This window comes from Nyctibius grandis, chromosome Z, assembly GCF_013368605.1.
Source record: "Nyctibius grandis isolate bNycGra1 chromosome Z, bNycGra1.pri, whole genome shotgun sequence".
NCBI lineage: Eukaryota > Metazoa > Chordata > Aves > Nyctibiiformes > Nyctibiidae > Nyctibius > Nyctibius grandis.
In genome coordinates this window covers 44,051,568-44,067,216 of record NC_090695.1, presented here as the reverse complement: position 1 = coordinate 44,067,216, position 15,649 = coordinate 44,051,568, and the positions used below count along the sequence as shown (strand labels likewise).

Here is a 15,649-nt window from a genome sequence, read left to right as displayed (position 1 = left end):
ACAGACAAGCTCATGGACAGTTCCTTCATGACATCATGGCATCTAAGGTTAAGGTTTTCTTCCAGTGAAATAGCATTGACCATAGCAGTCATTTATTAATATATACATAATGTTATGTATGTCATTCAATGAGATGAAAAGGAATTTTCTTAGTTCATACCTTTACAAGGCTTTGTAAGACACTTGTTAAAGATAAGAATGATATATCTGCATTGAATCCCTGGAACTGACTGATCTGTCCTTTTGAAGTTATAGCAGTACCATCTTATTACATATGTCTCTTGTGGAGCATTGCATATTTGTCTGTGGAGCATTGCAATGTGACATACATTCAGAGAAGAAAACCGGTGAGATCGTTAAGTCTTTTTTCCACGCTTCTGTTGTAAGGGCAGAACATAGCATTGGGTGATCTTTTACTTGAGAAGGATCACGGAAATTCATAGACCTGTCAATTACGGATCTTAAGGAGAGTCAGCTTTTTCTTAAGTGATTTGGACAGCTTGTCATCCTTTGCCAACTCCTTAGAAAACGTGTCTGCAGCCTTCGTGATGTCTTAATCCCTGCTGTTTGCTTCATTCTGCAGATGGCGGTGTGGTAAGGGCCGTTCTGTAGTGATGTACACTCTGAAATAATCCTTATACTGAGATAGTTACTGTTGCTCAGAGCTACCATTCGGTGCACAAGACTTTACTGTCTTACCTCCCCAATATCCTCAGCTGTTACAACTGTACAGGGCAAGATCCTTGTACCGTAATAAATAATTCTACTTCAGTGGGCTCTGGCAATGTAATGTGCATTTTTTATCATTTTCCACAATTCTCTGACTTCTAGATAATTTTGTTTAGAACTGGATAATTTAATACGAAATTATCAAGGGCAACAGTCTACTGCTGTTGCCTCTTTAAAACTTATCTTCCCAGAATCAGGAGTAGATTCAGATTTAGCCTGCTCCGTGGAAATATAGTTAACTGGATGACTTTTGGAGGCAAGCGGCTTCTGTATGAAATGAAGCTTTGACTGTACTGAAGACTACAGTGAAGTGAATGAGGGTAGGATAATCTGGTAGTGTTTTATTGACTTCAGTTACTGACATACTGAACTATGTATTTTTTCTAAAGCAGTTGAGTGTTTCTTTCAGTTGTGTTAGACTGCACATATTGACCACTTCTGTAAACTTCTCAAGGCTGTAATTATTTCCTTTGATATAACATTATTTTTTCTGAAGCAGCTCTTTTACACTGCCTTTTTAGTAGTATCCTTCTTTGGCATCCCAGATTGGTTTTGAATTGATTGAACTACCTTTGAAATCATGGAAACCTGCTTCATCGCTGATTTGTCTGTTGAGTGGAATCCTTAGTAGATATCTCATCAAGGAGAGGTTTAAATCATATGCCTCAAATCAAGTCTGAAAGGACTTCACAGACATTTATGAATTTATAATAGGAAGAAAGTGACTCTGTGAAATGCAATTCATATTATACAAAATTCATAATTAATATATAATACAAGACATACTCTTCTTACATTGAAGACACAATAGTTTGTTCTTTATTTTATATGTCTCCTGGTATTTGTATGGCATGCAGCACTTACAGAGTTAATGTTTTAGCTGATAGGATGCCAGAAATTGTTTTAGGCGTGATATCCATGTAGCTTTAGTCTGCATGCCTTTTCTGCTTCATCTTGTTTGGCGTCCCTTTCAAAAAGAAAATGAAAATATGTTCTGGATCTAATAACTATGTTTGCTAAACACAGTTTTCTTGAGCTTTCCTGGAGGAAGGGTCATAAATTTATCCAAACCAATTTATTTATTTTGTCTTTGCAATTCTGTGTTATGTATATGGAGAAAAATCAGCATTATAGATCAAAACACTGCAGCCCTCTTGAAGAGTTTTTGTGAAAAGCAGGGACACTTACTCCAGATAAGTAATTTTCTTTCTCTACTCTGCCCTGGTGAGGCCGCATCTGGAATATTGTGTCCAGTTCTGGGCCCCTCAGTTCAAGAAGGACAGGGAACTGCTAGAGAGAGTCCAGCGCAGAGCCACGAAGATGATTAAGGGAGTGGAACATCTCCCTTATGAGGAGAGGCTGAGGGAGCTGGGTCTCTTTAGCTTGGAGAAGAGGAGACTGAGGGGTGACCTCATTAATGTTTATAAATATGTAAAGGGCAAGTGTCATGAGGATGGAGCCAGGCTCTTCTCAGTGACATCCCTTGACAGGACAAGGGGCAATGGGTGCAAGCTGGAACACAGGAGGTTCCACATAAATATGAGGAAAAACTTCTTTACAGTGAGGGTAACCGAACACTGGAACAGGCTGCCCAGAGAGGTTGTGGAGTCTCCTTCTCTGGAGACATTCAAAACCTGCCTGGACGCCTTCCTGTGTGACATGATCTAGGGAATCCTGCTCCGGCAGGGGGATTGGACTAGATGATCTTTCGAGGTCCCTTCCAATCCCTAACATTCTGTGATTTTGTGATTCTGTGTTTTATGTGTATTTTTCTTACTGAGAATTTTTCAATAGCCTGTAAATTTACTGTGAAAGAACACTGCTAATTGAGCCATGAAGCTATTTCACCTTCTGAGTGTCACATTAGAAGATACCAAGTGTTAAAGAGTTTAGGTAAATATTTATAATTTAAACAGTAGTTTGCAAGTTTACATTGTCTTCTCTTTTTCATCAACTGTAAAAGTGAAAACTATCCTGTGTAGTTCCTATTACCCTTTCTGTAAGGCCTTGTTTAGAGAAGAAGTCTATATGCAATGTTGAGAAGAGAACATGATCTGACTAACAATTAGTTTAAGCACTTAGGTTTTATGCTCAGGTCTGTTGACATTTCAGTTTTTCTTCTTTCTGAATGAAATCCTGGCACCATTGAAATCAATGTGAGTCATAAGAATTGACTGCAAGAAAGCAAAGGTTTTACTCCTCTGCATTAGTTTCTCAATCTGTAAATTTGGCTATTTATTTTCACCCACCACTCCAGCATGCGGTAGTTTTATAAACTGCTTGAAGATTATGTGGTGACATAGGAGACCAAACCATCAACTTCTACAAAATGGGAATTTCTTAGGGTTTGTTTTCTGGGTTTTTTGTGTTTGTTGTGTTTTTTGTTTTTTACAGTTCTTATTCTTCATGCTTATGTTGGTCTCTTTAAAACGTGAATTAATGCAAGTAAAGGTACACTTACTGCAAAACTGTCTGAGATATCTGACAGCTTGTTGTATGGCTAAGCAACAGCAGAATCTGCAGGGTTCATGTCCTTGCTCTCTGGAGCCCTGTTTGGTGGTGAAACAGGTTTTTTCAGAGGGCTGCAGCTTTAAATAATAATAATAAAAAGAGTAAGTTAATTCCTTTTTTTTGAACTCAGTTTGTTCTGACTCTGTATTAACCACATCATGTCAGCCTAATAGTTCTTCAGAACTGTTTCAAATCATAACATAATTTTACAGTGACAAAGAAGTGTTACAAATAGAACTGTAGGCTTCACTTACATTTCAGGTATAACGTGAAGTGGTTTTTAGGAGCAGTTAAACAATTAAAGTAAAGACTAACCAAATGATGTTAGAAACAAATTTAGCAATTTGCAGATTTTTAAGGTTTTATGTCATAAGCCTTTGGTGTTGATGAAATGTTCTCAGGTTCCAAATTTACTTGCAACTATTTTAAAGCTGATCTCTTTCTAAGAATTATCTAACTCTGCATTTAAAGTTCAGGAAAGGCCTATAAAATCAATTATGTTCTTAAACCTTGAATTGGTTATTATGTCTTCTTGTGGTATACTTGTCCCTACCATGAATCACATGCATTTCAATACCCACCAGTTTGTAGGCTGGTCATAAGTGTGTGTGCTCAGAGTTTACAAATGTACCTGTTACAGCTTTCACGTTCGTGACTTGTGTTTTAGAGAATACTTACGTTTGAGCAGTTGAATTTGCAAAAGGGAAATGCTTGCATATTTAATTAACTGCTTAGTTATTAATTATAATTTAATTACTTGAACCTTACATATTGGTAGGAAGGTGCAAAACATGAAGTGGATCCATTTACTAAATAAAGTGAAAATGCATTAATTTATTTCAAAAAATTTAAAACTATTTTCATGACCACCAAAATTCTGCTCTCTTTTTTTATTCCAGAATCGAATGGAAGAAAGCAAAGCACTCTTTAGGACAATTATCACATACCCATGGTTCCAAAACTCTTCAGTCATTCTGTTCTTAAATAAAAAAGATCTCTTGGAGGAAAAAATTATGTACTCCCATCTAGTTGATTATTTCCCAGAGTATGATGGTAAGTATAATGACATCAGAGCTCATGCTCTGTTTACACTGCAGTAGTGACGAATTGTACTAGCCTTGTCCAAATGCTACATAGATAGATCCTTTGATATATTTTGCTCTTTTTAAAAAAAAAAAAGGTACTTTGCAATTTTTAATCATCTAAATTTTTAAAATACGATTGAACTCTTGTGGGGTTTTTTAGACTGCTAGGATTTAATTTTATACTGTAATTAATTGTGGGTAGGATAGCAGAACCTTTCATGGGAAATTGTTGACTTTTAGATGAGTATTTTCATATTAGCAGTGAACCACATTCTGTACTTTTTCATAAGCTGGGGTAAGAGTTTAAACTGAAGTACAAAAGCTAAAAAGAAATAAAAATGCATTCCTCAGCTTTACACATTGTCTCCCATACACTCTTTTTTTTTTTTTTTTTTGAGGTTTGGTTTCACGTAAGGCTGAATATCTGAGGGGAAGTGTCATAAGCTCCCTGTGGCACTCGGAAAAACTAGTACCACTCCTTCCACCCTTTTATTGTACCTCTTTTTCCTTTATTTTAATTTTACATTGTTTATATGAAGCTTAATGTGCTTGTCCATAAAAACATTATGTGGATTGTACAGCTGTTTCTACTAAAACTGTACTTTCAGAAAGTTCCGAGGTAGAAAGCTAAGTATTTTGAGGTAACTAAGTAGAGGCTTTGGTAACAGAAAGAACCAAATGCTCCTATTTTTAAAAAAATAAATTGTTTTGTCCCACCAGGGAGTGAATAGGAGATTTGAAAGCTGAATAAAAGATTAAATCTCTCACATTCAATATGGAGAGTAACAACAGGAAAAATTTACATTTTGTTTCCTGTTTAAGGGGAATGAAACTGTGAACAGGCTGTAGTATCAGACTGTATTATTTATGAGTCAGTGTAAGTTTAGTTTCATAGTGCTATGCAAAGGGCACTAGCAGTTGAATAGAAATATGCTCGTTCTTTCAAGTTTACTTCATATGACAGTTTCCCTAGATGACATACTGAAGGTGGAAAAACTCTACAGTCTGCTCTGTTATCACCACTCAAGTGATGATAAAGCCTGTGTTAAATGCTTGTCCAGAAAAAATAGACAAAACTCACCCACTCAGCTCAAAGAAACCCTATTGCTGTTGTCCTTTGCCATTGGTGAGGGAAAAAAAGATTATGGACTGGTAGGGCTGTTGGAGTCAAGACCTGGAAGTCTTCAAGAGTCTTTGTCTCTTAATTCTGCAGATCTTGCTGGACTTAACTCCATAGACAAGGTTATGGTTTGATTTGATTTCTTCTGGTGGCAGGGTGGGGTCTGTGGCTTGCAGAGGTCACCATATGGTCCCCTATTCCATCCCAGCATGCTGCAGATGTGGGAAGATTTGAAGAAAGGATCAGAATTAGGTATTTTTCAGCTGGATCACCTTTCCCATCTGTTTTCCTGCACAAGGGAGAAAGTAGCATAGGGATGAGACCTGCTAGCCAGGATGGCAAATTGGACTCATTAAATTAAGCTAAGCAGTTCTGCTCCTCCACAGAGTGTTGTAACAGCATTGGAAGGGGGACTGGGGCATGCTTAGGGGTCAGTGTATTGCATGAAGACATCCTTGCATGGCTGGTACTAGAAGACTGACTCACAGACTGGAATGAAGAGCTGGGAGAGAGGAAAAAGGGAGAGAGGAAAAAGATGAAAAGGGGCCATAGTTGAGAGGAAGAGAAGAGAAAAATATTGATGTAGTACTTCTTATATAGATCTTGAATGTATCATGCAGAGACACTCTTTGAAAACTGCTGATTAGGGAGCAGTGGACAAGAAACTGACTCGCAGTTCTCCTCCAAGTCTCCATATTATTTAGATCACAACCACTTCGCAGTCTAAATGTAACATTGACTCATTCACATTTTTTTAAATTTCTGAGGTCATAAACGTTCTTTCTAACCTCAATTTTCCATGCTTGAACTTCAGTCAAACAAAAATTTAAATTACATAATAGTCAGCAGAGGTGTGATTAGGTAAGAAAATTTGGATACAGGTTTTGAATAATGCAGTAGATTTTGAGAGCACACTGTGTCTATCTAGTATGAAACTGTTTAACAAAATTCTAAGAAGTTGTTTAAAACAGTTAAGTGGTTTATTTTGAAGAAATCATTGTCTTTGAAAGTCTAGGAGTTTTCTTCACAAATATTGCAAATTTATTTGTGTTAGTGTGAGACACATTGTTGCTGCTGTTTATAGAGTCTAGGTGACCAAGCCAAAGGCTAGACCTTGTGTTTTAGAAGCTGTAGAAGTGTTGAACAGTCCTCTGTCCTGGTTCAGAGAGCTTATGATCTGTTTACATCCCTAAATCTCAGGAAGTGTGTAATCTGTATATGTGTATGTATGTACATATATGTTCATGTGCATACACCCATGTATTACAGAATCTTACTCCCCTTCCACATGGATTTGCAGCACACCAGAAAGTATGTGATTTCTCTTCCATGCATTCCCTACCTAAATTTTATGGAGTTGTCCAAATTGGAAATACTAGCAATTATAAGCTTGAAGTGTTAAAAATAAGATTTATTATCCAATTGTTGAAAAATATGTGGGCATGGGCTAACCCCCAAAGTACAGATTTCATAACTACTGAAGGACAGAGGTACTACAGCATCTGAGCGCTGGTATTTATATTGCCATGTAACAAGACCAGGACTAATGAAAAGAATAGGAGGAGGCGACAGCACAGAAAACGTGTATTCTGTAGAAACCCGCATTCCAGAAACAGGAGAGCAAGGGAATAATGGCCTTTGGAAACAGCACTGGAATAACAGAACAGACTTCAGCAGCTTGTGGCTAATGCTCTTGCTTTTGCACTGCTCTTTTGGCTGTGAATGTGAATGAATCCTCACTGTTCCAGGCTGGAAGTCATTACTTTACCTTCTGTCTTCTGTAAAGCTGAACTTGTAGTTTGGTTACATAGACTGTGCATCCTTCTGAGAATTACAACCTTAATTTAGATCTGATAGGATCATTATCATACATAATTTAGATAACAAGTGATTTGTTAGAACACAAGCCTTTTGCAATCAAAAAAGCTTCAGCTGGAGAGCATGTCTGTTTTATTATCACTAAAGTAAATGAAGTTCTATTGGTGACAGTGTCAGACCAGTTCAGGATATAACTTCATTGTGCTACCTATTAAAATCCTCATAAAACCAGTAAATGTTGTAGTGCTAAAAGAACTTAAGTATAATTTAAATACAGTAGGTGTAGACTGAACATTCACCAATTCTATTAATATTTTAAAAGATTTATTAGTATAGCTAATTTTTGTTTTTTTCATACCATGCAGTTATAAATCACCTGTTTTAAACATTATCTTATTGAAGGAAGAGGATAGTCAGCAGAAAAAGAGCAGCTTTGACATGATAGCTCTGACTTCATGAAGTTCTGCAGTTTCCTTCCATCTTTATTTTTCATAGTTCCTACCAGGAAGAAAGTAGCCACTATATGATGCTGTTGATTAGTAAAAAATGCCCTGCCTTCTGTTACCTGAGGGCCACAGACTGACCCCTTCTTGTTTTCTGTTAAAGAAGTTCAAATATTGAATTGACTTTAAGAAAACTAACTTTCTCTTTTTAATTATCAGGACCACAACGGGATGCACAAGCGGCACGAGAGTTCATCCTGAAGATGTTCGTAGACCTGAATCCAGACAGTGACAAAATTATCTACTCCCACTTCACGTGCGCTACAGACACAGAGAATATCCGCTTCGTCTTTGCTGCTGTCAAGGACACAATCCTACAGTTAAACCTGAAGGAGTACAACCTGGTCTAACTGTGCCTAGGAGGCCCTCCAAAACCAACTTGCGTGATTAAAGATATACAAGAGGGACTGTATTATCTGTGAAAACAATTTGCATAATACTAATTTATTGCCGGCCTGGACTCTGTGAATGTCCACAGCGTTTGTAGTTAATATTATGATTTTATTTAAACTATATGGAGGAAAACTAAAAGATGCTGAAGTACATTCACAGCACATTTCCTCATTTTTTAGGCAAAACATTGTGACTCAATGTGTTTTAAATTCTCAGTCGTACATTTACAAAAGATAGCAGTTTTTTGCTATTGAAGCAAAATCAAGCTGGTTTCCTCTTTCCCTGACCCTTTCTCTCTCCCTCCTTCCCCTCCCTCCTTATCTTTTACAAGGTACAATGGCCTTTTTTTTTCCCAGTTGCATTCCTGGGTGAAATATTGTCTGTTGAGTGATTTGGTCAGGAAAATACTATCATCAGAATTTAAGTTATCAGTCATTCTAATTTTACAGGATCAAAAGTATTGATACTGTGATTTTTAAATTCTTGACATGAGTGTCTTCATTCTGTCTTCACTTTTGGGACTAGAATATTGCAATTGCAAAATATAATTACAGTTGTCTAAGGATATTAAATTTAACCGTATTTTCACAGTTCAGAAAGGTGCACAGAAGACAGTAATGAAATAATTAAGATATAACCTGGGATGTACATGGAATATGTTAGAATCTCTTTTTAGTTGCCATGTGCCATTTTTTTCTCTCTTCTTCTAGTCACAAATGCCAAATAGAAATGTCATAGACACTACATTTTCCCCAGTGGCTACAGCCTGAAACAGTGGGTTTTTTCAGTTGTGTGGGGTTTTTTTTTCCTTAAGTTAGAGCTTTTTTAGTGTTCTTTTTCCACAGTAGAAAAAATATTTTTATTGTATAACATTAATGTTGCCAAATCTGGCTTTTTATAAAACCAATGCTCTTGAAACATAAGATACTAATTGAAATGCCAAACTGATGGGTTGGGAACTGACCTGATTGAGTCAACTGCCAAATGGTAAACACTTTCAGCTCATACGTTCCATTTCTTAGAAAGTGTTCCATTTTCTAATGCCAAAACCAACAGTGTGAATGAAAATGCTGTGAGGTGTGCACCATGCACACGCATGTGGTCTACTAATTTACAGACAGTTTAAATCTCTCCTTATGTCAGATACAGCATGAGATTGTTTTCTGTAATAATATCAAGGCATCTTTAGTTGCATAACAAGAAACTATTAATGAGAGATCACGTTCAGGAACCTTTCTTGATAAGGTTGCTCATTAACTGATTCACAGATACTTGACAGGCTTTCATGCAAAATAGCCTCTCAATGTTCTTCAGAAAAGATTTATTAATGTAGGTGAAACAGTGAGAAAATCATTCTTGAAATTTAAATGTGCAATTTTTTTAACAACAAAAATGCAGCACACATTGATGAGCCTTTATTCTGCAGCTTAGGTTGAAAGGTGTTTTTTGACCAGGTGCATGATTGCTCGCATGCTACAGAAAACTCAAAGAGTTCAGACATGTAATTGGATTGATTATCTGCAATGCCAAGTAGCACTAGAGTGCACTTAAGACAAAAATTGCTGCCTCATAGCAGTGGATGGGAGGTGGAAAAAAATGATGGCTTATTAGTTGATTGCCAAAGTTAACAATAAAGACTAATGAGACGTTTTTCATCTTTAACCCTCCCAACTCCAAAACAACAATAATAAGAACAGTTACTATTTTTTGCTCCCTCTTAAAATACCTTGTAATTTAAAACTGGTTGTAGGTATAGTGCAATTATGAATGCTATAATCATTGTACATACATCTCTCTCTATATATGGCAGCATCCATATTGGCTTTGTAATCATTAATTTTTGGCAAATTGAATGTGCTGTATTGATATGTATCTATGTAATTGTATTGTATGTCTTATAGCTAATTCACATTTTAAATAATGTTATTTTATTTACTTTTTTAAGAGAGAAGAATGTAAATTTTGTCAGTTTATTTCTGACTAGGGATTTGTTGTTGTTTTTTATTTACAAAACAGAAAAATTACTATAGTACAGAGCGGTACTAGCATCGTGCTGTATAAAATCATTTGCACATTCCTGAGTAGAAGTAAATTGGTGACACCCAGACGGAGGCCATTCACATTCAAAACAATGCTTAAATCTTGTCAGGGCTTTATACAGGTGTAGAAACCAGTCTAGAATTTACGCTGTTATATCTAGGATTGGAACATAAGCTTTTAAATATGAATTTAATTTATATTTGACAGATTCACATTAGGTTACTTTTACTTTTCTAATAGGCTTTATTAGAAAAGTAAGTTTAGAGATATTTCAAACCATTGTACATAAGTACATATGCTGTTGCCCTAAAAATACCATGAAAAAATATGGAACATCAGATCAAACAGTCTTTCAGAAACTGCAGAAGCCTTAGATACAACAACAACCACCAAAAAGTCACTACTGTTAATGATTTTAAGGAGTTAAAGCATTTCATTTAATAAAGCTAAAGCAGGTAGATTTCGGTTATAAAAAGTGACACTGACATTCTGAATAGGGGATCAGAGCAGTGACTCTTACATACAGCATTACAAAATTGGTCCTGATCTTGCTATAAACGCAACAGAGCTTCTGTTTTCACAGTTCCACTGTTGATAACATCTCTTTTTTTAAGCAGGGAATACATTGCCCCCCACTGGATTCAGTGCTATAAATGGAACTGTAGCCAAAAAAAGAAAAAAAAAGAAAAAAAAAACAAAAAGAAAAAAAAAAAAAGTGGTTTCTAAGAAAGGTTTGGGTTTGGGGTTTTTTTTGTTGTTTTGTTTTGTTTTGTTATGGGATATTGGGTGGGGGAGAAGGAAATGTGGTTCTGAGTTTTGTATAAAAACAAAACGAGTTTACTCATGCTTTATATTGTGATTGCAAAAGTTTTCAAAAGTATGTGCCACTGGGCTACTTCTGGTATATTTTAGGTAAGTTGAACCTGTGGCAACGTTTAGATCATTTGAGCATGTTCTGGAAAAAAAAATTATTCGGCCTGCAAAGGCAAGCTTTACATGAATCACTTAACACAGCATTACAGTGTGATGGTTTACAAAAAACATTTCCTTTTTAAATGACACAGCTGTTCCCACTTGCAGTATTTTCCATTGTGGTAGTGATGATGTTGTTGCTGTTGTTCTAATTGGTGGTTTCTACTATGCCTTATAGTGTTTGAGTCCAGAAGTTTGTGCCTCTAACATGAAGCTGAAGGCAAAACCATCAAGACAGAAACCCTTTTAACTTGCCAAAATTATATGATTTCTTTGAATGTCATAAACGGGGGAGGAGGGAAGGAAAACGTCTTGGGAACCTGTGTATTCTAGATGTTCACTAGCACAACAAAGCTGTAATATGTGTTTTACAGAAACTTTAAACTTGCCTTTTTCACAAAGTAATTGACGCTGTCCTTACATATGTAGGATGATGCAGCTATAAGGGCAGTTTACTTTTTATAATTCAGACTCTATAATTGTCAAGGTGTATGGACTGTAATTTTTAATCATACTACCACATGATTGTGAATCACTCTTTTAAGTTTGAAAGTGGAGAAGAGACTTCTTATGCTGGATATCAGTCAGAATTGACTGCACGATTTGCAAAAACTCTAAATGGGGGGGAAAGGGCTGCATATAAAGACACTGCTAGACTCCCAGCCTTTGGTTGTAAGGTGCAGAAGACTTTCAGGTTACTCAACCTCATGACCCTTTCCGTGTTACACATTCTTCACAAAAGAATGAAATATTAGAAGAAAACAAAGACACGTTAACCCACATGAAAAAATAAAATTTACCCAATTAATTTATTATATGTGCTGCTGTTCTTGGAGCTCTGTGCATGGTTATCCTGCAGACTATTACATTAGTTAACTAATGTTAATATGCACAGCATATTAACAAGGCCTACAGATGACCTACCTCTAGCTAAGAGACCAGTAAAGTAAATATGTTTTGGAGACACCATCCTAAGTTAGGAAATTATAATGTCCTTGTGTAGGTAATTAACTATGGTATTTTAGAAATTCATAGTTTTGTAAATACGGTCTCTCTGTTGACATAAATTCTAAAATTTAGTACGCATTAAACAACTAAAGCCATCTGTCCCTGTCCAGTTAGTTAGTTTAGTAGAGATCTTGCAAAACCATACATTTAGTTTGAGGAGAGGAGTTACTGATAATTTCCTCCTTTTGGTTACCCATAACATTTTGAGTTTTATCAGTCAAGCCAGAAACGTTTCTACATAGTCAAGAATACATTGAGGGTCACCTTTTAGCTACTTAAAGGGATTTTACTGTAAGTTTCACTCAAGCTTTTTCACAGTAGCCATGCTGCAGGAAAGAAAGGAATATAGGGAGGTTTTGAAGATAGTGTGAAAAATATAAAGTCAGCCAGATCAATCTTACTGTAAATCTGTTGGTTTGATTTTTTTTTCTCTCAAAATACAGTCTAAGCTGAAGTCTGTTGCTGGATTCCTGATTTACCATGCTGCAGTGAATCCTTATTTGACCAATTTGGGTTTTTTTTGGAGGGGGGGGGGGAGGTTGTCAAATACATTTTTAAACTTGCAGTATTTAAAAATAAAGATCATATTTGCTGTTCTTAAGGTGTCATTTAAATGCATGTAGTGTGCGTTGTTGGAGGGACAGAAATAGTTTTTTTGAAAAAAAACTACTATTGTACAGTTGTTGCCCCTCAAAAATGTTGCTGGTTAAAAATACAATATTTTTGGCCATAACTTCGTACTATAGTATCTTCATTCCTTGAAATGTAGCTTTTCTGAAATATTTGGGCTTGTTGTTCTCCCAAAATGCTGCTTATTATGAGAAATATTGGATAGATGTATTATTCCATTATTACTTTTCAGTTATATGTGCCTTGTCCTCATTGTCTAAATATTAAAATTTCCAGAATATCTTTATTACAGCCAGAACATTCAAAATATTTAAGGTTTGTTACAGTGGAGACAGTCATTTTGACAGTATTATTAAAGCGGGTTTTTTTGTCTTGTGTACAATGGAAACTCGGAAGCATGGGGAAAAGAAATAATAGTCTATATCTCACTAATAGACAACTTTCAGAATTTGTGGACGACGAGGTGAATTTCTTAAGCTTTTTGGCTGATTGCAGTAGTACTGCAAGAACAGAGTGTTTCTTTGATCTTTTTCTTCACCTATGTGATGATAGGAATAACGGAAAGATGTCTATGTGTTGCTTTTCAGGAGTCTTGCTCTTATCTGATCAACAATTAGTGGATCTCAAATCTTCATTACTGAAGAAACAGAATTTCAGGCCAGTTGCAAAAATTAGTTTGTTCTCTATTATGTGATCACAACAGCTTAAGTAAGATTCTTGGACAGTTTGCCTAAGCAAGGACTTGAGTGAATAGTTCCTGATTTTCCTTTCCTGTTGCAGAATGTAAGGGAGAGGGATCAGTGGGGAACGATTTATTTTATTTTTATGTCTCAGTGAAGATAACGTCAACAAAAATACAGTGTAAGTGGTGATATTTAGATACGTGAAATAGATGTAGAAACTATCTGTATGATAAATGGTGCATAGTTGTGATAAAACCTTACATCACATACTATGATCATATCACCCAATTGCCAACTGCTTTGTAGGATGCTGTCCCAAACACCTATGTATTCCAGAGTATTTGTAGACCACCACAAAATACACAGTTGCCAGCTCCTCAGGAGCACATCTGGTATCAGCATCTGGTAGCAAGGCAGCTGATTGCCTCTCACAGCTCATTGCTATCAGAAGGAACTACCCTGCAAGACCTAAGTTCCTGGCTCTCAGCTGCATGGAGTTTTCCCTCTCTCATATGTCAGCCCTGCCACTTGGCCAGCCAATAAACTGTGTGAAAAAACCCACTCGTTTTTGCTCTTCTTGCTTGGCTGGTTTAGTAGCCTAATTTTTAGGGGTTTCAGCCAGTTTGGCTAATCAACGGTTTACCCAAGTGCTGAGCTGACTAAATGGAAGAGGTAGAATTGTGTGGCCTGAAGTTAGGAAAAAAAGCAGTAACACTCCCCTCCCTTTAAAACCCAGTCCTGGGCAGTGTATAGTATCTGAAACCTTCATTTTATGTGCTTCATGGGCTATTAACTATTCTGGCTTGGAAGGATTGCGCTCTTCACTTTGAAAGGTCTTGATTGTCTTACACTTAGGCCACAACAACCCCATGCAGCGCTACAGGCTGGGGGAAGAGTGGTTGGAAAGCGGCCCGGTGGAAAGAGACCTGGGGGTGCTGATCGACAGCCGGCTAAACATGAGGCAGCAGTGTGCCCAGGTGGCCAAGAAGGCCAATGGCATCCTGGCCTCTATTAGGAATAGTGTAGCCAGCCGGTCTAGGGAAGTGATCATCCCTCTCTACTCGGCACTGGTGGGGCCGCATCTTGAGTACTGTGTTCAGTTGTGGGCCCCGCACTTCAAGAAAGATGTTGAGGTGTTGGAGCGAGTCCAGAGGAGGGCGACCAAGCTGGTGAAGGGTCTGGAGGGTCTGACCTACGAGGAACGGCTGAGGGAGCTGGGGTTGTTTAGCCTGGAGAAGAGGAGGCTCCGAGGTGACCTTATTGCAGTCTACAACTACCTGAAGGGAGGTTGTAGTGAAGTGGGAGTTGGCCTCTTCTCCCGGGCAACTAGCGATAGGACAAGAGGGCACAGCCTCAAGCTTCGCCAGGGGAGGTTCAGGTTGGACATTAGGAAGAATTTCTTTACAGAAAGGGTTATTAGACATTGGAATGGGCTGCCCAGGGAGGTGGTGGAGTCATCATCTCTGGATGTGTTTAAGAAAAGACTGGACATGGCACTTAGTTGACATGGTGGTGTAAGGGCAATGGTTGGACTCGATGATCCCAGAGGTCTCTTCCAACCTGGTTGATTCTGTGATTCTGTGACTCTGTGATTGCATTTTCATTGTGAAAAAAAATTATAGGATAAGGAAAACTTTTCTTTTCCCTTTGTGTATACATGGACTAAACCCAACTGTAGTCAGACTGAAGTCAACAAGTCACACCTGGTGTGAGGGATGGAGAAATACAAGAATTGGGCTTTCATTTGTCTCACAGGAAAAAAAAAGAAAAAAAATAGTTCTTGTTCATTTCCAGTAAGATCTTAAAAAAAAAAAAGTTTTCCATCTTAAGGTATTGAAAATGCCTTGTCACTGTACGTGACATTCAAGGTTTACTGTGTCCTTGTCCAAGGCACTCCTTCCTTCTCTGTTCACATTTGTCTATCACACTGATTAATCGCTTCCTGCCATCTGAAGAAAATACTTTTACAGTACTGCTTTATGTATGTACACTCCGGAATACTTTCTGATCCTTGTGAATTAAATGCAGATTGGTCTGCTAAAACTGAACAATTGATTAAGTGTAATACAGCTGAAGAAGATCATACTTTTTGCTTAATCTTATTTCACGTTCCTCCTGCCATCTTGTTCTGATTCTTTTTCTGTATCTTTCCTTTAT

At 37.1% G+C, this 15,649-nt stretch overlaps 1 protein-coding gene across 4 annotated transcripts in view; it reads left to right on the top strand.

Moving 5' to 3' along the window:
• LOC137675843 (guanine nucleotide-binding protein G(q) subunit alpha) overlaps positions 1–11,983 on the top strand; it is a 137,841-nt gene extending 125,858 nt beyond the window's left edge. For all 4 annotated transcript variants that reach the window (XM_068422079.1, XM_068422075.1, XM_068422076.1 and 1 more), the window contains exons 6-7: positions 4,140–4,293; positions 7,926–11,983. In XM_068422079.1, the coding sequence (XP_068278180.1) occupies positions 4,140–4,293; positions 7,926–8,116 (345 nt within the window). In that variant the 3' untranslated portion in view covers positions 8,117–11,983. The remainder of the gene's footprint in view (positions 1–4,139; positions 4,294–7,925) is intronic.
• The last annotated feature ends 3,666 nt before the right edge of the window (positions 11,984–15,649 follow it).